Source organism: Gymnodraco acuticeps, unplaced genomic scaffold (genome assembly GCF_902827175.1).
Source record: "Gymnodraco acuticeps unplaced genomic scaffold, fGymAcu1.1, whole genome shotgun sequence".
NCBI classification, from domain to species: domain Eukaryota; kingdom Metazoa; phylum Chordata; class Actinopteri; order Perciformes; family Bathydraconidae; genus Gymnodraco; species Gymnodraco acuticeps.
This window is the reverse complement of record NW_022990334.1, coordinates 2,178,961-2,200,619: the sequence shown is the minus strand read 5'-3', so window position 1 is coordinate 2,200,619 and position 21,659 is coordinate 2,178,961. Positions and strand designations below refer to the sequence as shown.

General features: G+C 45.0%; 1 protein-coding gene across 1 annotated transcript in view; it reads left to right on the top strand.

Moving 5' to 3' along the window:
- The first annotated feature begins 827 nt into the window (after positions 1-827).
- Positions 828-21,659, top strand: part of efnb1 (ephrin-B1) — a 60,226-nt gene continuing 39,394 nt past the window's right edge. The window contains exon 1 of the mRNA XM_034223181.1: positions 828-1,788. Coding sequence (XP_034079072.1) covers positions 1,673-1,788 — 116 coding nt within the window. The 5' untranslated portion in view covers positions 828-1,672. The remainder of the gene's footprint in view (positions 1,789-21,659) is intronic.

Sequence of the window (21,659 nt, the reverse complement as noted above, 5' to 3'; positions counted from 1 at the left end):
CTTAAATTAAGAAAAACTCTCCTTCTCCCCTCTCTCTCTCACGCACGCACGCGCACACACACAAAGGGGGCACAGACATGGACATGATCAATTATGTGTCAAGCATTTCTTCCTCAATGAATGAATGGCCCAATGACTATAGGCTACCGACCGTCTATTGTCTATTGACACTAGAGACTAAGTTCTCATGCAGTTCATTATCCCAAAAGGGGACGACTAGAAAGAGATCCAAAGAGACCATTAATCATCATTGCTTTCAAAGAAGAGTAAAGAAGGCAGCCAAATAGCAGATACTGTAATCCTATACAGTACATTCTATAGATTCTTGCGGAGGAAAACTAAATATAGAAAGGTTTACACTGAAATGATAGCCTCGTTATGGAGAGAAAATATTAGAAATTCACTACCGCTCTGACATAATTACAATTCCCTCTGGCGAGATTTTGATAGGCCTGTTAGGAGTGTTATCATAAATGTTTAATTCCTGATCCCCGGGGACAAGCAGGTCCCGGTTTTAAAGGGGCCAACGTTTTTGTTCTCCTGCTGACACTTTAACCCACAGCCTATCACCTACCAAAGCCTTCAGTATGACGAATAACTCCAAAGTCCATTTCAATTTGGTCAATGGCCCGGGCTGAGGTGGTGGTGGTGGTGGTGCTGAGGGGGGGTTGAGAAGTGGGGGTCAACCCAATAACAGACTCCACTCCCTTCTCTCCCCCCCCCCTCCTCCTCCTCCTCCACGTCCCCATAAATGCCTTCGCTTCCTAGTTCGGACAGAGCGCTCTGATTGGCTGCGACTCGCTCAGTGGGCTGTTCCCTCCGCGCGGCTCTCGGTCTCGGGTTACAGTTGAGCTCGAGCTGCTGCACTTAGCGGAGTGCACAGTGTTTTACACGGTTAAAAAAACAATACACCGGCATGGAATTGTTGCCGAGCGGATTTACAGCCACGGAGCTTGTCCGGTGAGCAGGTCTGACCTTCCCTCGGCACTTTTTGTGTACGCAGACAACCCGGGAGACGTACAGTTTTTATTCACGCACCGGCCGCGCAGCATGTCCCAGTCGGACTAGAAGAGGCGACCCTGCTGGGAGCGCAACACGGGAACGCCGCTGAGAGCCGCGAGGAATATTTACAATAGAAACTCAATTCCTTTTGGAGAAGAATAGCAAAGGGCAGCAGGAGGCGGAGGAGTGAAAGACAACACTGGAATGAAGTGGACCTCGGGATTCCCAGCGTGCTGCGGAGTTGTGACTGATGGATGAATGTGGCCATCTGTAGGCTATATCCAGCGACAGGTACAGGGACATTCAGGGGAGCTTTGACAAAGACGCTTCCTCGGCAGCCGCTTCGCCCCCAATTGTGTCCCTCTAAAAAAAAAAAACTGCACTGCACGTCAGATCTCTCTCCAAGAAGGTCGACTCTTTTTGTCTCAGCCACAGGTCAAGCAGGACACTGCTTCTTCCATACTAGATCCGACCAAGAACCGGCGGATAGTTTAGTCAAGGACATCAGATCTGGAGCAGGTTTTAACAAAAAGGTCTGACAGAAGGACATGTATCTGATATCGACCTCACATGCTCCCGACTGATCGTAGCTCACCTCCCCGCAGATAACGCGCTCCGTCCGACGCTCCGGGTTATCGCCTCACTGTCTTGTCGCTGTACTCAGATCAGAATGGCGGGACTCGGGTGTTGGAAGTATTACCTCTGGATCTTTATTTTAATGTGCAGGTCGGCGCTACCTTCAGCCAAATCGATGGACACTATCATTTGGAGCTCGCAGAATTTGAGGTAAGTCTCCTGTTTCATTTTGTCCAAACATGCCAAAGTGTGTGTGTGCGTGTAATGGAGGACTAACTGTGAAAAGTTGCAATTATGTGAAAGCTGTTAAATGTTCTCTTGCAATTATGAAAAATGAACACAATGCAATTTTTTTTTCTTCCTGTAATTGTCATTCCTGCGCCGCTCGGTTTTCTGCTGATTTATTTCTCAGTGGGGGATTTCCAAACACCAAAGAAACGCACAAGGTGCAGGCTTACAGTGTACAGTAGGCCTCACTTAAAACACAATAATACATGGTTAATTATAGTAATGTATGGCAATATTACATGCTGGTGTCTATTAACAAACGGAGGGGAAAGTCTGCTTGCATACTTGAGTTATGACTCTCAGTGTGGTGAGAGTTTGTCCACTTCTACTTCTGCCCTGCTATTTCTCGTAATTGATATAATGGATAAAGTGGATAATACTTGAATAATACAACAAGTCAAGGAAAGAATGCCACGTGTGTCAAGGTGTAGTCCAGTGTTCTTGACCATGGGTTCCTTGTTGTGAGGGCCTCCAAAAGTTTTCAAATTACCACAAATGTGTGATAATGGTTTCAGAGGAAGAAATGCTTGAAAGGAATGTAATTTTCCCAAACTGTCTTGACTTTGATCCAGCCTAATTTCTCCACACTTAAAAAATAACAAGGGCAAGTTTCTCAAAAGCAAAGCAGCTGAAGCCAGATTCATATTATTCCCCTCAAAACAAGCAGAGTGAGCCCAGACTGCTGATAATAAAATACACTCTGGTAACAATTATCACCCACTTAGACTTGACTCCCACATTTGCATGATGTTGGAAAGCATACATAAGGGGAAAATAAACTTAAAAAAAGGAAGGGGAGAAATAAAACCTCCCCTGTTTTTCTGTATGAGGAGCCGGGGAGCTGACCTTCATTTGAGCTCGCTGCACCAAGGGGAAATGGAGAGTAGCTCGACCAGCTTAACTAGAACTTACCCATTCAAGTGAATCCATGATTTATCCCCCAAATGTCAGATGTCATAGGAGATAGTTGTGCAGTCAGTGGGTATGAATATTGCTGCCAGGTTCAGTGGAGTGTGTGTGTGTGTGTGTGTGGCCTGATCCTAATGGCAAGACTACGGCCCATCAGCTTTTATTTGAGTATGGCTGCGGATGTAGTGGAACAATGAGCTTCATCAGAGAGAGATATGACACACACTTATTCCACATGGACCAAACCCCACATTGTGTGTCAGGCATGGCTGGAGGGATGAAAATAAATTGGAGAGACATTTATTGATTGATGATGTCACCTGCAGGGAATGGCTTCGAAGGTTACCACTCCGTTTTCTTTTGGGAAGATCATTACTCCATCTGTTCCTCACAACAAATAAATAAAAAACCCACGCCAGGTCTAATATTTCATGAAGTTCACAGTGGAACAATAATGCACTCTGCAAAGTGTTCCCTCAACCTAATTATCCTGCTGCTCTGCCTTAGAAAACAAAAGACAATTATCTTGCTGTGTGCAGGCTTTCGCAATAACAAAAGACAAACCTGTTTTTCTTCTGAAATGTATCTGTCAGCAGCGGCTCTGATAGGCAATAAAAAAGGGAATAGTCGTACAGCAATCAGCATCTGTCTTCACTGTTTGTTGTTTTAAACGCCACCCCTGTCTCAACCTATATTTCTCCATAGTGATAACCCAGGGTGTATAGAAATGTACAGTACACTATCTGGTGACTTATCTAGATTTACGACGTCTTACTTCCTGTTCTCACTTTGGGGAGCTCTGCTGCCTCAGCTAATACATGAATCTGGCCCTCTCCTGCACACTGTGCCACATACACACACCATATATAACCATACCAGTGCCTCCCCACAGGCCATGAGTTATGAGACAAAGTATAGGAACCCAGCAGGTTTTGGCCCACGGTGTGTGTGTGTGTTTGTCTTTATATGTGAGTGCAGACTTATGTGCGTGTCCCTTGGAGCCTTCCTGCTGTTATGGATTTCCATGTGAGGATGCTATCACTCCCGCGCCTGCATTATCAATAACTGGGGTTTGCTTAATTGATTTCCTCCCAGCGTGCCAGAACAGGCAACATACATCATCACTGTAGCGCCGTCTGCAAAGGAAACGAAGAGGAAGAAGAAGAAGAAACATGCTTGAGTTTGAGTTTTGCTGCAGGATGTACCAGACCTTTTTGATATTTAATTTGAAGCCGGATGAGTAAAAATGGCAAGAGGGATTATGCAGGAAGGGGGTGAGGGTGGAGGAGCAGCCGAGCAGAAGAAGGCTGGATGTGTCAACGTCCTTGGCCCGTAAAAAAAAAGGGCCTAACATTTGATCAGGGCAAATCGGATTAGTTCTCATTTAGCTGAGTGGGATTACGCCCCGAAAATGTCACTTTGTTATGACTGATCACGTCCCATCGGTTTGGCTGAAGCTAGCAATGTACCGGCACTACACACACACACAGTAACGTTCACAGTGTGCTGAGGAATTCTGCAGTGATGCCAATTTAATGATAATCCAACAAGGTTGCTATGAGTGGTTCCTGCCCGTCCTCTAACCCTCCTTAGCTAACATTGACCTCATGACCTGTAGCTACCATCGCCTGTTTGCAAGCAGCTCAATAGATCAACAAAATGATGATGGGAGACTGGCGTAAAAAATAACACACACACTTTGCCCACATCTGAAAAGATACCGAGAGGAAACAGCCACGGTCCGGCCAGGAGTCTGCTGCACTGGTTTTGAACTCCTCACTTTGCGGCGAGGCTTTTTGAAACCGTTTTTTCATTTTAGCCCGTGTTGAGTTTGAAGCCCACAAAATAGCAAAACAGGGAAAGAGGCGCTTGTGTGGATAAAAGTCAGCTAAAGCCTCTGTTGCTGCAGGCCTTTACTTACTCGTCTTATTTTGCTGTCCACTGACCCCAGCTCGCAGTTTAACAGTCGGCTGCTTTCGGTTTATAATGTGCTCGCACGGTTTAAAGGCTCAGGGAGTTTGACGATGATTAAACTGGGTTTGATTACCACCGTGATATTAAGAAAACATGTTTATTTTTACCCCCAAATGAGAACGTTTTCTCAGCACGGAGAACAACTTTGAAAAACACGAGGTGGCAAGATGTTAAATCAATTTCTCCAACACTATTTTATTTGCCTGCTGTTAGTAGAATAGGTACACAGAAGACCTCATTAAAGTTCAGTCTTCGTAATTAGCTGTTTCCGATAAGATAATTGGGAGGGGGAAAAAAGTAGTTTTTCCTGTGAGGTAATTAGGAAAAAACCAAGTATGCCACATCTTTGTTTTTAGAACGAGATGTTATCAAAGCACATTTTTTTAAGGGCTCGTTCTCGTTCACGGGGAAACCATTGACCCCCTCAACGTGGTGTTTGGGAAATGCTCCACTGAGCTGACATTGAAATATAATGAGGATTTCAGCAGGAGTTGCTCAAACAACAAATGCAAACTGCCACAACCTGTCGAACAGGAGCGGGATGAAACTTAGGGACTAGAGCCGAAACAGGATTTTGGTTCTTCAGTATGGGTCACTGCCGAGAGGGTCAGAGGCCTGTTTTTGTTTCTTCCCCGCATGCCCCCTTTACCCCTTGCGATACACCTTCTCTCTCCCTGCTTCCCCGAGTCGCCCCCCTCTCTCCCCCTTTAGACTCTGATCGTGTTTCCCTCTGATAAAGATCTCATTACACACAGAGAGGACTCAGAGCCTGAGCCCCACTCAGAGAGAAAGAGAGAGGGCTGACCAATGAGAAATACTTCTGGAAAGCAACTGGCCCGTGGTGCAGTGAAGGCTCCCTGTGTCTCACTCTGAGGACAGCTGCGTTTGCTTTTACGTGCATACACTTCTGTGTCCACATGTCTGTTGTTTCAGCGGTGTGGAACCACGGATTCTTGGTTTGGTTATCTTTTCGGGATGCACCTGGGTACAGAAAAGGGGCTTCTGCTATTTAGGTTATTTCAGGAAAACAATTTAAAAAACAGTTTTTCCATCATGGTTTTTACTCCACATGGACTCACTTTCTCCACTGGTGGTTTGGTTTCCACATCATTGAAAACTGATCATTCAGCTTTTTTTTAATAGTGTTATTGATGCGTTTATTTCTTTATATTAGACGAGGCGTGCACATAAAACCTGGTTTTGTTCCCCGGCTTTGAAAGCATTTGTAACTCATTTTTAGCTTTTTTTTAGAGATCCCAACTGGTGCTCATGAGTCCCAGTTGGTTTTCTCTCAAGACATACTATAGGGACTGATTCACAACTGTAACAACAGCTGATGCAATGAGTCAGTTGGAGAAAGAGCAGACAAGATGAGTCAGTTTACGAGTTATTCGATCAAAAACAATCGGCTCTGACAGTCAATCAGTGGGAGGCGGTATCGATCAAATGTTTTTATTACTGCATCACATAATCAATATACTGTGATTTATTATTAGTTCTAGAAACTCAGTTGTACAGCGAAAACACTTATGCTAATCCAACCACACACGATGGTTTTTCAGGTTTATCCAGGGGATTAATAAACCTGACGGACCAAGATGTACTTCATCACCTTGGTGCAACAACACTGTGTATACAACTACAGCCAGAAAGCGTAATGCAAAGAGAGAAACATATATTCACTGCATAGCATCTCATATCACATAATGACAGAATTCTCCACTTTTCTATTTGATATGCTTTTAAATGAAAATGTGGTTGTCACCATGAGACTGTCATGTGATTGTCTAGACCAGGGGTCTCCAACACGTTTGCGAGCTACCGGTAGCTCGCAATCCCTCAATAAGTAGCTCGCCAAGCAAATCCAAAATGTAAAAAATACACACAAAAAAGGGAATGTAATTAAAAGAATCTACCCATAAACCAAACCTCAATCATAGCGAACTCTATCTACTTACTACAACTCTATATATATCTAACACCCCTCCTCCCCCCACCCCCCACAATGAATATCGACCAATCACGTTCTTGCAACAGTTTAAAAGGGGAGTGATTAGTCAAATATGCATAAATAAAAAGAAAGAATGCTAACTAGGTAAGATAAGAATAAACAAGTTTAAATGATGAGTTATTGGTTGTGATCATATTCTAAAGATGTTTGGATTATTGAGAAGTATACAGCTCCCTTTCATGAGTGTTGAGAGCTGTATCCATACATTCATTGTGTGCTCAAAGTGCACCAGATTGATGCATTTCACTTCAACATTAACAAAACCCCCCTAGAGGAGGTGAGGTCCCCCCTAGAGGAGGTGAGGTCCCCCCTAGAGGAGGTGAGGTCCCCCCTAGAGGAGGTGAGGACCCCCCTAGAGGAGGTGAGGTCCGTCCACCACCAAATAAAGCAGGTTAAAATAATTCAATTGCATGTTCTTTGAGTAAACACTGAAAACGGGTCCCACAGACCCAAACAGCACACAAAGGTTAAAGGTCAGCATATCATAATGTTAAAATGTGCTAAATATATACACTGCAAAAAACAAAAAAAAGAGGAGTAAAAGTAGCTCACGACTTGTTTTATTTTTTTGAAGGTAGCTGTCATCCTAAAAAAGGTTGGAGAGCCCTGGTCCAGACTAAAGTACCAATCATTAAATCCATAAAGTAACAGACAAATACATCAATGATGTAAACAGGTTGATCAGACATCATCTTAAATGTACCTTAATCTTTAGAACCACAGATGGCTAGACTCTCACAGTGGAGACAGAAATGGGCTTAGGTTGTCTGCTGTGATGACTCACAGAAAAGTTTCACACACTTGTGAAACTTTGTGCTACTCAGCATAATTGTTTAGTGTAATTGAAGTGGGCCAAAACAAACACAAAGTCTCGGATTATGCCGTCTTTATCTGTTGGGGTAATTTCAAGTCCAATTATTTAGCAAATTGCAAATGCGAATTATATAGCAAGTCATTATGAGTTTAATAAAAGTTGTGTTTGTTGTGACTCGACTTTTGTGTTCATGCTACAATTAAAGGACACTATGAAAGGGACAAGTATAAGCTCATGGAAGTGAATGAGTGCTTGAGAGTGCGTGTCGGTGTGCCATTGTTCTTTGTCCGGCCACAGAGGAGCATTAAGGAAGTGTTAGAAGCGTGCCAGTGTGCCCCCTGTGAAAGTGTTGAGGGCCGAGCGGTGGACGAGTGTGGAGTGGCTGAACAGAGGCTGCCTCACAGGCTGTTAGCGAGCCGGCTTCATTAGCTGCAGGCCTGGCTGGCAGCAACCAGGAAGTTCCCATCAGCTCCAGCTCTGCCAAGCAGAGGCACAGGCGCTGGAAAGCTTCCCTTTGCATTTCATTCTCGCCTGCCCCTCGGCTGAATGGAGCAACAAATGTAGAGTTACAGGAAGTGGGGGGAAGAGAAAAGTTGAGCAAAAGCGGGGAAAGTCGGCCTTTTGTTTGCCATCTTAGTTCTTTTACATAAGAGCAGTTTAAAATAAGGGGATTAAACAGGAGAGGAAAGGAAGCTAATGTAGAGCGTTGAAATGCAGCCCTGGGCTCAACCGCACATCCTTTCAGTCCAGCGTAGAGCTCCCAGATTACTTCCATGTGTCAGTGCGAGGGGGAAAGAGAGGGAGAAAAAGAAGAAAGGGAGACAGGGAGAGAAAGTTGAGCGATTGAAAAGCAAGCGGACTTGGATTGGTGGAGATCAGCGGCGGTGTTGGACAGTGGAACGGATCTGTGTGACAGCCATCTCTAAAACCATTACCCCCGCGGCTCCGACTCGGGAACTCGTAACCTCCTCCTCTGGACTGACCTCATAGACTTAACTCTTTCTCAGAGAACCCCTCTGTGCCGTGGAGGCAGAGCTCATCAGACCCAGGCCCAAACAGCGGGCAGGCAAACTTAACAGCCAGCTGCACTACACCTTCTTTAAGACGTCATGAGTTGACACCGGCATACAGGCAGCGAGGGATCTGTTCCCCCAGTTTGTGGAACTCCAAAGACTTTTGTGAGGGAGGATTGAATTTAGTCAGTGTGCCAGGACTTAAGGGAAGGGGGTGAGGGATCCCAACAACCAAAGTAGTGTGATAGGACTAGGAATGCGTGTTTATTATTAAGTTAAATTGTCATGGCTTGAGGGGAAGTATAGGCTGTTAAAATGCCTTAACATAAATTACTCAGGATTCTTAATTGCTTTGTTATAAGTTTTAGGACATTTTTAAGGAGCTTTAAATCGCATTCCCCTACAAATAAAAGCAATATAAAAAAATCTTAAGGTCGAGGTCTACTTACTATGTTAGTAGCAATTCACTCATGAGTTTTCAACAAAATTAGCAGAATTTATATTAGACAAAAAATAATGTTAACTGAAAGTACATGTATTGGTTTAACTAGTAGTTTTACTATTTTTCTCTAAAGCTTTCAACAGCATCACAAAATTACAAAACATGTTTTGGACCAACTTATCCTAACTCAAAGACAACTTACTAGCTCTACAAGAAATAAACTAAATATATATTCCGGATTTTTTATCCATCTCCAAAAAAAGAGATTAGACAAAAAGGTACAAAGTTTAGAAAAGTATTATAGACGCCAAAATAAAAAAAATCTACTAGCTCAAGGTCAATTTACCAAGTGTTCCAGTGTTAGTGCTTCTCTGTATCTTTCAACCACATCTACAAATGTATATATATTAAAAAAAATGAAATAAAAAAACATCAACTTAAATCCTTACTCGAGGTCCATTTCAAAAACTCTAATAGTTACTTTAGCTTTTCATTAAGCATTTTCTATCTGCTGATTTCATGGGGTAGAACGTCTTGAAAAAACAAGCTAGTGGACATTTTTTGTCAAACTTGTGTCAAACGTTGCAGTGTCAAGTATAGACTTTTACATTCTACAAAAAATATTACGTTCTGTCCCGAAAATAATTGTATTTGACTCAATAAAAACTAAAATAATATACATTTGTTTTCTAATGGGAATAACTTACCAGCGGCTTCTTAGTGGAACTAAAGTGAGCTTTACTTTCTAACCCATAATATTTGACAAGTGAAGTCTGGATGAGGCATGACCGTACCCAGGCAGCTCTGAACATATCATCAATGATCATCACGGATCGCTTTGTTCACTGTTATGAGAACACTAATGGAGTGACAGTGTAATTGAATGGAGTGGTAGGATAATAGAATGATAAAATTATAAAGTAATGGAATAGTGGTGGTAGCGTTCCCCATTTCCCCAGGGAAACCCCCCTGTAAGTGTGTCAGTGTGGCAGATGGGCGGTCTGTAACATCCCCCCTCCCCCCACCTTAATTACAAAGCATCATAATCCATCTATGGCATACAGAAGCAGGACATGGAGACTATTAGGGCGAGCGCGGAAATGGCACAGTCTATAATCCTCGGGACTTTACCACTATTAGGCTCCCCAGGCATCAAGCAAAAACCACTCATTTCTCCCGTAATCTTGTTTGAGAAGCCCCTTTATTACACCGTGTGTGTGTCTGAAGATGTGTGTCCTAAACTTTTCAGATGTAACTGGAAGTTTGATTTATCTCTTTTTCCCCCTGCTTCATGTTTTTCCCACCATGCCCACAGGCAAGACAGACTGCCCTAAAAAGCATTTGTGTGTGTGTGCATGCCTCCGTTAACCCATTCTGCCAAGTCTTGGCTCAGCCTTTTCTAAGCTAACTCCCAGCGTGATCCCGGTCCCCCTTGTGCTGGTGAGAGGAGTCTGAAGAAAAGGCCTGTGGGACTCCCGCTGCTCCCAGGCCCGGCCCTGGCCCCTCCGCCCACGAGGGCCGGTCCTGGGATTTGCTGCGCGCCGGGGCTCTGTGTGGCAGCTGTGACTGACGCTTCAATCGCCTCTCCCTGGGACACCCCAGTGCAACCCTGCATTCCCTTTCACACTTCGGAAACGGGGGAAAAAGACAATTACACACATATTCAGCAACCTCCCTCTCCCGCCTTTCCACAATCCTGCATTTCTGATGTAGAGCTATTTACCACTTCTTTAAAAAGGAAAACTTTTCTAAAGTTTCTGTGTTTGGCCAATGAGTGCTTCTAAACAAATTGCAAATTAGTTTAGAAGTCTGGCCAGCCTGTCTGTATTTAAGTTTCTCTCGTTTATTCAATTTCTTTCGAATAGCCCTCTTCCTGAGTAAACACTAAAACCCGACTATTTCCTTCGCATTTCCCCTGATATTTAGAAAATGTAAGTAATGGAAAAAGATTTGAGCCTTAAAGTGGAGTTAATGCTATCATGTATGGATTGTCAGTAAATTGAGTTTGTCTCTGGGCTATTGGAGCAGGGACTCGTAAGCCAGCGGGATTTAAGTCTCTTAATTGAATTATTTTGATTGCTGACTTGATTGATGGAGTCAGATGTGGAGCGGTTTCCATGACTTTTTGTCCGACTAATTCTTCTTCCAATAGAGCCATACCAGACAGATACAATAGGAACCTGCAATCAATCACAACCCAGCATTTCTCTTTGGTAGAAAAATGTGCCTGCCATCAGGTCCGAGTTCCACAAGCCATCCAGACTGTGACATCACATAGCAGAGCACTCTAAAGTCTAATCTTTCCATAATGCCATGCTAAACCCCGCAGAGACCCACGGCAGGGAGAAAGGCTTTTTTATGCCCCGGCGCTGCTCCTCCTCCCATGGCCTCTGGCTCTCTGCGAGTGTGAGTGTGTGCGTGTCCATGCATGTTGGGAAGAGAAAAAGAATTCAAGAATGGAGATGTCACTGTCAGACTCTGGCCTCCACATGAATCCGCTCCAGAATGACCATATTGGCAGTGTGTGTGTTTGTGTGTGTTGAGTGAGAGAGACTGTCGGGGGTCTGCCGTTTCCCCTCCACGCCGAGTGGAGCGCAGCCCTGATTGGAGCGCAGCAGGACACAGGTCTATTTCATCTCACTCATATGAGGGAGGCCGTTTCATCTCCCACACACATGTTTCCCATCACATGTGTGTTTATTCTCCCCCATGATGTGCTTGGCCGTGGAAGCCTCTCATCTCTCCGATATTGGAAATAGGAGCGAAGGTCTGCTAAAGCAAACACAATATCCTAAACCTCTCCCCGCCTGCTTTATGAACTATGCAGAGAATAAGACCGAAGGCATTGGGTTGACTCGGTTTAATGAGCACCCGTGATAGTTTTTCCTCTTAGGGCTGGGTAATATAATATTTCACACTGTGATTTTAGCTCGCTAATCTAAATGTGTGGCGCTCTCTCCCCGCACTGCTGTCTCATCTTCTATTTTCCCCTTCACTGAAAAACTTTGACTACTTTTAGCTATTCTCATCTGTCTCTCAAGTCCCCCCCCACTGAGAAACATGACAGCCCCGAACCTCCGTCACATCACTCCTCTCTTCTCCTCTTCTGTCTCAGATGAAAGCTTTTCCCTTCGCAGACGAACCTTGGCGAGCCCTTTTCCTGCATGCCGGGCCCGGGCCTGTGTTGCTGCTTTTAGTAGCTCTGTTTGCTGCATTTTCTGATTTATTTATACACTTATGATTGTAGCACCTCGTGCATGTCAAGAATCCAAAAAGGAGCCATGCATGTGCATTATGCTAGCTGAGTCAGATTCGTGTTTAAAATATACATGATTGCATGAATATATGTATCGCCTTCAGAAGCCCCTGTGCATCCGTCAGAGTCTCATTTCCTGTGAGTTGCCCTGCTCTGGAATGGCGTGGCGTGATCCTTGAAGGCGCCCCACATGCGGCCACCAAGTAGAGCCGCCTGGTGCACCTCTCACACAATGGAGCGGTAGAGGGAAGGGAAATGATTTGGCTCCCATTGGAGGGGCTGGAGCAGTCGCTTCAAAGCCCCGTGTCTGGCTGAGGCTTTAACCGGCCTTCTCTCTGCATTAGATGTGCGTCCTGTGATGAGCCTTTGAAGGGTGCGGGCAGTTCTGGCTGGAAATATTGCGATGGCGTTGCACGGGTGTTGGGGTTCCGTTTTTTTCCCAGCTAAGACATGAAAGTAATGCATGAACAGTGTGAGTAGGCTGGACTAAAATCGCGTTGACCCGAAAGGCACGATGTGACAAGGGAACAGCCGCTGCTGTGTCACGGTATGCCCTATACACACTGGGACACATATCACAGCGCTAGGTAGCGTGTGTGTGTGTGTGTGCAGCTGTGGTTGGCAGCCTAAGGTTTGAGTGTGCTTTACAGATGGCCGTAATAATGATCAGATAGCGCTTGTAATGGAGACGGCCCAGTTTGTAATGGCTTCCTAAAACAACACATGGAGCGTCTTTACGAGGCCACAATCCGCCCCGGTTATCACAGAGCAAACTGTGTGAATGAGAATAGCATCATGTCCAACAAGCTATTTATTAGCACGCATATCAAACACACACACACACACATTTCATTTTTAATACCCACAGCCCGCGTCTTGCCTCCGCTCTGCTTGTTAAAGGCGAGTGTTATCAGAGGAGACACAGACTCCCGCTACACCAGATAGGCCGTCCTCCTCTTTTACATTCACTGTTAATGAGGCTAATGATGTGTGTCTCCGCGATTGCATCAGTCAATATGCTGTTCAATATGGCTTTTAGAACCCCACTGACAACTTAAGCATGTCCGCCTGGAGAAGGTCTCCCATTCGGGGGAGGAAAGAAAGAGCAACTCATTTGTCTTGGATCGGATGGGACATGTGTAGCTGTCTTTAACAATCATGCGGCGAGATTGTACGCAGAGAATAGACCCGTCACTCAAATCTTCTGATAAGAAGCTGCTTTTAAGACTCACAAGGCAGCTGTGTGTTAAAAAGCACCATGTCCTAGTTAGCTCCTTCCTTGTATGGAGATCTGTTGTTTGTTTGGTGTTGATGGTTGTGAGCTGTTTTCGTCTGCCTGTTTCGTTCCTCTTTTATTTGAAGGCAGATTTGGTTTCAGTCAAGGTTTTTATGTTTCAGGAGGGGTTTAGTTGGAGTTTTATGTCAGGAGGTGTTTACTGTGTTAGAGACCGGGGACATTTTAGCTTTACGCCTTTCACGGAGAGTTGACTTAACAGTTTAATAGTCCCTGTGTAGTGATTACAGATGTGCGTTTTTTCACTTTTACTGCGCTTTTTTCCCACCACATTTATTCTTCTGTCGCATTAGTTTCAACACCTATGAGATACTTTCTTGGGTGATGTTTGTTGCTTCCCTTGGGGAGGGAAAAAGGTCTGGGCAGAGACCCCACTGACACTGATAAAAGCAGTTTCTTTTATAAACCACACAGCCTTTGATTGATCTGTCCTGATCCCTGGGCTTGGCTGATTAAACCTATCCATCAGCTTCTCTTATCTGTGCCCTAACAGATCGAATGCAGGACTAAAACCCCTGTATTGTTGTTACACAGAAAGAGTCAAAGGCTAAGGACAGGGAGGGGAGAGGTTTGCTCAAGCTCCTCTCTTCAAGGCCTTTTAAACAAAGACAAAAAAATCCCCACTATGTTGTTTTTGTAAAAAAAAGGTTTTCAGATAAGTGTCTCTCATGCTATTGTCATGAGAGAGCTGCACTCGAACACTTTTAGAGCCGCGCATATTGCAATAACCTTTTAAAGTAGGTTGAACAGTGGCATTGCAGATTGTTACAAGAGTGTTTCCTCTCTAGAGTGAAATCTGAAAGTAATGTTTCCTGTCCGCAGAGTGTCAGTTCCCCGCTACTGATGTGACCCTGCCCCGGTCACAACTCATACAGACGTCAGCCAGATAATGACATCTCTTTCACTGACAGGCTGTCATTCACATGCCTCAGCAAGCGGCGACACACACACTCTGGACTCTCACACGGGCCACGCGCACGGTCGCCGTTATGAATCATCTGAGCACATTTGCAAGTCAAATAGCCAGTTTCATAAGATGTGCCTGTTATTTTCTGAAATCGATGTGAGTTTTCTCATCTTCCGGGTGACTGTTAAAGCAAATACATCAAGGCCGTTAAAACGTGGATGATTGCGTGTCACTTTGCTCTCATTTATCTGCAAGCATCGATTACCGTCATGTTGTCAAGTCAACGAAAACAACACCGGAACAGCCAACAGATGGGCTTTTATCATTTACAGATATACGATTCTGGGACAGAACTTAAAGATAAAAAGCCTCGTTTATCTCTTAGCTTATCTTAAACATCTTAAATAACCCTGATTTAGGATTGTTAACATCCGGAAAACATCACTTAGTCCAACGTAAACAGAATGATGTGGCAGATAAAGATATGACAGCCCGCGTGCTGGTGGATACTCGTCACTTTTTAGCACGTCAAAACTAGATAGTGGAATTTTGCAACTTGCTACCTTATCAAGAAAACAATCATCCAGAGTTTACATAGACTTCCCTGTTGAAGATGGTTTATTGAAATCCTGTTGCAGCATGCCCTGCAGAAGCAGGTGTGGACCTGCTAGCTGAACTGTTGCCGCTAGTGATTTTTAGGGGGAAGGGGGTGTGAATACTCCCACAATGCTCTATGGGAGAAGTTGCCTGCGTGGCACATTCATTAACCTGGTATCTAGCTAATCTCCTAGCTAATTCATTTAGTCTTCTAAACACTCCCGTGTATTAATATCCTCTCTGTGCTCCTGCTCATGGGATGCAGTATAGAAGCGTAGCCATGGCGATGATTGTGTCATTATTTTGCAGTCAGATGAGTGATATCCCAGAGGGCTGTCGCTGGGTTGTCCAGGCCAGTCGAGAGGGGCTGATTAGAATTGCAAATGGCGGCCAAGTGTTGTGTTTATTGTGTGTCTCAATATTGGAGACAATCAGGCGAATCAAAGCCCTCAGCTGGAGAGATGGGACTGAGGCACGGTGGGCCTCTCTGGTTGGCACCATGTCCTCAGTGCTTGCACAGTGCCCCCCCCCCTCTTCTCCCTCTCTTCTCTTCCCTGTTGCACTCTCTCTTGGTCGACTCTGTGGTGCATGTAGGTCCTGAAGTACGGGGCACAGCTGGAGAAAGAGAAGGCGAGACAGAAAGAGCCACTAAATCTAGTGCACTCAATCATCTGTAGTGTGGCAGTCCTCTCGCACAGCTGATAAATATTAAACACGCTTTATGATAATGAAAGCGCGGGCGACAGGCATAAATATCAGAGGGAAAGTGCTGAAGGATTAAAATGTCTTGTACGTTTTCTCATAACACAAATTTCTCATTGATTTCATGGCTTCCTCAATCGTTAGTGCTAGGAATTATCCGCTTTTCATTAGTGGAATTTCATGTTTCTCTCAGACGCCTGCGTGAGATGAGGTATGTATGGCGCTGCATATTCAGAGCTGAGGAATATGCACATACTGTATATGCATCCGCTGTCAAGCAAATGGAACCGATTGGCAGTGTGCCCTTGTTATTGTTGGGTGACAGACTGTGGTGCAAAGTGCCCTAAACACTAATTTTCTCCACAAATCACTTGTGAATTGTTCTTCCTCAACGATCGGCTATTACCCCATTATTGACTCTCTGTTTGTACAAGATTCGGCGGAATCCATCTGAAAGCCATCCAACGCTGTTGTGTGAGACAGGAAGTTAGTGCTTTAGCTCACCGTATAATTCACTCTGTCAGCTGCACACAGAGAGGCCTATCTTCTCTTGTTTCGTTACTGTTGGCTTTTAAAGAATGTGTGTGTGCACAATGTACATGCGAGAATGTGCGTGTGTGTGTGCTCATGCATGCATATGTCCCTGTTGGAACATAGGATAATTCCTCAGGTCAAACACGCTCCCCCTTATAGCACCGCATGACCAGTCACAACAGGCATTTGTGAGGCCCAGGTACGGACATGCACAGGGAACAGGTATCGCTAGAGGGAAGTTACTGTTAAAGTTGAATTTTATTGAGCCACACACGCTCTCTCAATCTCTCGCCGCTGTAGGCTAAATGAGAAACTAAGTTAAGAGGAATGTGTTCACACCCGAGGAAAATCCTTCAGATGTACAGCGAGTTTTCACCACGACTTGTGTGAACGGAGGGAAGGCCAGAAGCCATCGCGGGGCTCACATGCCTGAGATGATACGATCAAATGTCAGCAGCCTTGAAAGGCAACAGTCAGTTGCATGTGAGAAGCTGTGGCTCACACAGGCTGTTTAGACAGCGCTGTGTGCTGTTGAGCTTGACAAGCAGTTGATGAGAGATCCATAGAATCGTATGTGTGTGTATAACGAGAAAAAAGAGAATGCTTGAGAAGGAAGAGAGTGTGTGTCCTATCGCCGACGTGGCTGTTTGTTAGTGTGTGAAACTAAGGAGAGAGTTCATGAGGTGACATCTTGTCAGCTGTTTGACTTTCCCAGTTTCCCAGGGAAGCAGTCTCAAGAACAATGCAGAAGAAAACCACAAACCATCCAACAACAATCGAAATGCCACAAAAAAAAAGCCCTGGTCCTGTTTGTTGGTGACTGAATTATTGCCGTTGCTTGAGCTTGGAGACAGGGGAAATGTGTGAGCGACTACACTGTGCTTGTAGCCGACACATATCACCTACCGGACTCTTCCACCCATCCATCTCCCTGCACTCCTGACAATAGCAGGAATACATAAAAAAAAAAAAGCGTGAGTCAGGAGGGAAGGGGACGCAAGATAAATATTGTCTCGGTATTTTTCCTCCGTCTCCGTCGTAATTGTCTCTCACACTGACAGATGAACAATGAAAGTATTTTGAACTTTGCTGCATGCTATCTTTTACTACTGGGTTCAGAACCGTGCTGTCAAAGCCAGACGTGCTCTGGCGGAGATTGATTGATTTGCTTTCTATGTGCCATGTCTCGCTTTTGTTCTTGCAGGAAGCCTTAGGTTTATTTCCAGTATCCCAGACTCTCTGTAGCTGTGTCATATTAACACCTGTTAACAACATATATCGATTCAGCTCCCCTTTGATCTTAAAATATGGCTGTAACATTTAAACTGGAATCAGTTTGACAGAGAGGGGAATACTTTTAATGATTTATATAATATTATTGCATTGAAAAATGTTTGACAGTTTGTAAAATAGACTACAATGTTTGCTTCTTGATGAGACACCACTCTCAAGTCTGCATGCTAAAGTTGAAGCTACAGCCAGCAGTCAATTAGCTTACTTTAGCTTAGCTTAAAGGTTTCAATTAGGGGGGAAATGCAGCCTTGCACTGTACTGTTAATTTTTTTTTTAAAAACAAAGTGTAAAACTGACACATAGCAATGCTAGCCTACTGGGTGGTGCAGGTCAGATATGGTTTCCTTCCGGCAGAGCCATTCGAGCTGCTTCCACTTTGTTTTTTTAGCCTTAAAGCAGCTAAGCTAAACGGCTGCTTCATATTTATCGTACAGAAATGACAGCAAGAAGTAGGCTATATTTCTCTAAATGTTGACGTAGAAAAAACTAATTAGTAATGGGTGTCAGGTTTGTTTGAGAGATGTCTTGTCGCTGAAGTCTGGCTGATTCGATTCCCAGATGTCCTGGTGCCAAAATTCTGCTGAGCAGGGCGAATAACACCCCCTCAAAACCTGTGTCTGAGAGCCGACTCATTCATAGCACAAGGTTGAAAAATTAGCTAACTTTAGCTACAGACCGTAGCCTGACTCTCATCCTCAATGAGTCATTTCTTAACCATGGTGAGATAGGAGGGCAATTGTTGAAAATTGAATTGAACCATGACTGGCTCCATGCAAGCCAAACAGAATTTAAATAATTTATAATTCGGAGCTGTGTGTGCGTGCTTCTGTTTTTATTAATACATGTGAAGTGCTGATTGAGTAGCAACATTAAAGGGCTGTTTTTTCTGAGAAATGCTTTTCTTCTTCTTCTGGGGGCTTATCGATGGGGTTTGAGATACGAAGCAGAAAATGGCTGCTGGGTAACAACCCGGTGCAAGCTGCGTGGGTTTGATAATGGTTATGATTCCGTTTCTCTCTAGTTTTCCTATCTCCCCCCCGAGTGGGAGTGAAACACAATTGGGTGAGTGTGAGAGATGCTATTGTTCGTCTGGGAGGTTCTTCTGCTTTCTCCCCTCCTGCTCTGTTCGCCACTGATTACAACCTCGCATCTCGGTCCAGCTCTTGACTCTGTGCTCTGCAGCTCTTAGTCCTGGGGGATTCCTCAGTCTACAGCCCCCACACCACACACACACACACACACACACACACACACACACACACACACACACACACACACACACACACACACACACACACACACACACACCTACTCAGGCATGTATGGGCACACGTAAATCTGCAAACACAGTCACACTAGCACGCATACAGCGGGTTTCGGGCCAGGCGGGTTTGGCAGCGACTGTAGACTGGGCCTGTGGAGAGATCTTTACGGAGCATGCAGAGCCCATCTGTGGCTGCTCCTCAGTGATGGGAGGCAGCTGGCTGTGTGTGTGTGTGTGTGTGTGTGTTGTGTCGTGGCCAGGGAGCTAGGGAAATTGGGAAGAGGTTTGTGTGTGTTTGGGTCACAGAGCAAACCCCAGAATGAGGGCTAAACTCAGGATGAAACTGACCCGGCCAAATCTCTTCTCTTGGTCTCTTTTCTCTCTACGCCTCTTCTTCTCTCCCGCCCTAACCCTCCAGCTGGAAGAGCTCAGTCCCTGAGATCCGGGGATGAATAAGTGGAGAAGCAGAGAGCACCAGTCTGGGCCTTTTCTCGCCGTCAGTGATACCGTGGATGACGTTCAATCACGACCGCATACACCCATGCTCGCTTAACTCCCCTGCTCTTAGAGAGGGATGGGCTCGTCATCCACAGAAACCACAGAGGCCATAAGAAGAAACAGATTATGTTCTTTCTCCTCCCTAATGACTTCTGACACTCTCCTCTCCCTCAACAGTGATCCTCAGCCTGTTTGTCTCATAACAACGTCCACTTCTTTCCTCCTTGTGGCAAGGCCATCTGGGCGTCATCTTGTTAGCTCATTACGGCCACCGATGGTGTGATGCTAGCCCCTCATGTGACATCGATCGAGGGCAAGCATACTGAGCTTGTTTTGTGAACATGAGGGCTGTGTGTCAGTCACTCTCATCTCTGTCTGTCTGTGTGTGTGTGTGTGTGTGTGTTGAAACTCGCAACTGTTATGAGTCACGCTGAATGTGATTTGCTCTGCATGCCAGCTAACTGAGCTAACTGAAGCTAGTGCGTGTTTGTCTGTGAGAGAGGGTGTCTGTGTTCACACGTACAAAGCAGTTCCCTGCAGGGTGGAATTCAGGATATTCTGTCCCTCTTTTTTGTCGCTGACATCTTCATTTATGTCCCTCTAATGGGGACAGCAGAGAGGGAAAATACACAGCTTTTCAGCAAGTCACTGTTGCCAAGTCTGGGCCACTGGAGTTTAAATGCAACTTGAGTTTCCAGTTTATCCAATACAACTACCCGTTGGCGGGTTTGTCCTGCTTTTCTATAATAAGGGTCAATTCCTTCCTGCTTTGCTAAACAATTCTGGAGCCAGATGGGTCTTGTTTTGCTTAATTTCAGGATCCTTGTATTTGTGTGTCTCTCTCTGTGTGTGTGTGTGTGTGTTTGTGGCCTGTACCAGCATTGGGGCAACTTGTTTACTGTGTTTGACATGTGAGGAAATCGGTGTGTGTACACTGCGGGGCGTGTGTTTATGTGTGTGTGTGTATAGACAGGCCTCTTTAAGAACATCTGCCCCCGTGACATCCTGACAGAAGCCAGCTACAAACTCGGGTTGAGCCGGCGGCTACGTGTCGACGTCTCGGTCAAAACCGGTTTCATATCAGAATGTCACGAATAACCGACATTTCACGTGACTCGATAAGATGTGGTGAAAATCCTCGGAGACGTACAAACACATTGACAGTTGGATTGAACGTGCCTTTCTCCCCAGTATAAAAATGATCACACTGTGTCAACAGCGCTCTGAAGATCTTCACCACACATCAAGACTGAAGCCATTTCAGAAGCTGCCGTTTGAATGTTCCCATTGTGATGCCGAGTGAGCATGCGGTCCTATATCTTGATGGATCTAAAAGCGGTTTAAGTCACAGTCCCTCACAGCAGACAATTATTTAATATTGATTGACTGGAATGGGAACAGGATGTGTTTGCACCCTATAATTACACAAAATGCAGACGGCCTCAGGCAAGTGAATCCGCTTGAAATCCCCTCCGCTATATGTGTTACACAAGAGCTCCACAATGCTCTTTGCATAACGCGGCTTTGTGTTCTTTACGGACTTAAGTGTAACCATGTCATGTGGCTGATTTACTGTAATGTTTCATAAGAAGCCATAAAATATTGAAACTGCAAGCCTGTGGAATATTGATGTAAATATGGATGCAGTATGGGAAGTGTCATATGTAATAATGGAGGTGTGGTGAAGGGGGGAGCAGCCATACTGATTTGTTTTGCAGATAATGTAAGAGAGAAATGATAATTGGTGAGGGAACACTTTTCCTAGCGTGATAATTACCACGCTTATGGCGAGGGGAATAGAGTACCTGTTGTGATTGTAGGTGTTTGTTTTTACATGATGCATTTTTAAAACCAGAGGAATGGAGAGAACAATTGCATGTTGGGAAGCAGAAGAAGAATTAAAGGTGCCTGCATTCGGGCAGGTAGAGATGGATCACCCTGTGTACATGGCATGGGGTAACTTATTTTAATTGGCATGTATGGTATGTTCATGCTGCCGCTCAGGAGGAACAAATCAATTTGAAATCCATTGTGTTGATATGAGCCGTTTCTGCCTCTTTCTCTCACAGTTCCTGTGTCTCGGGCCTTTCATTCAGCGGCTGAGGCTGCCTGCCAGGGCTGTGTTCGGGGCACAGGCCTAAGTTGACTGGACGGGGGTGGAGAGCTCGGGGGGGGGAGGGCTGGTTTGAGGCTCTGTAAGGGGCTTTGAGTGGGCCTTAGTGTAGGCGGCGTTTTATATGAAAGTCGGCGAGGGCAGGGCGCTTGAATAGGGGTGGCTGGGAAGT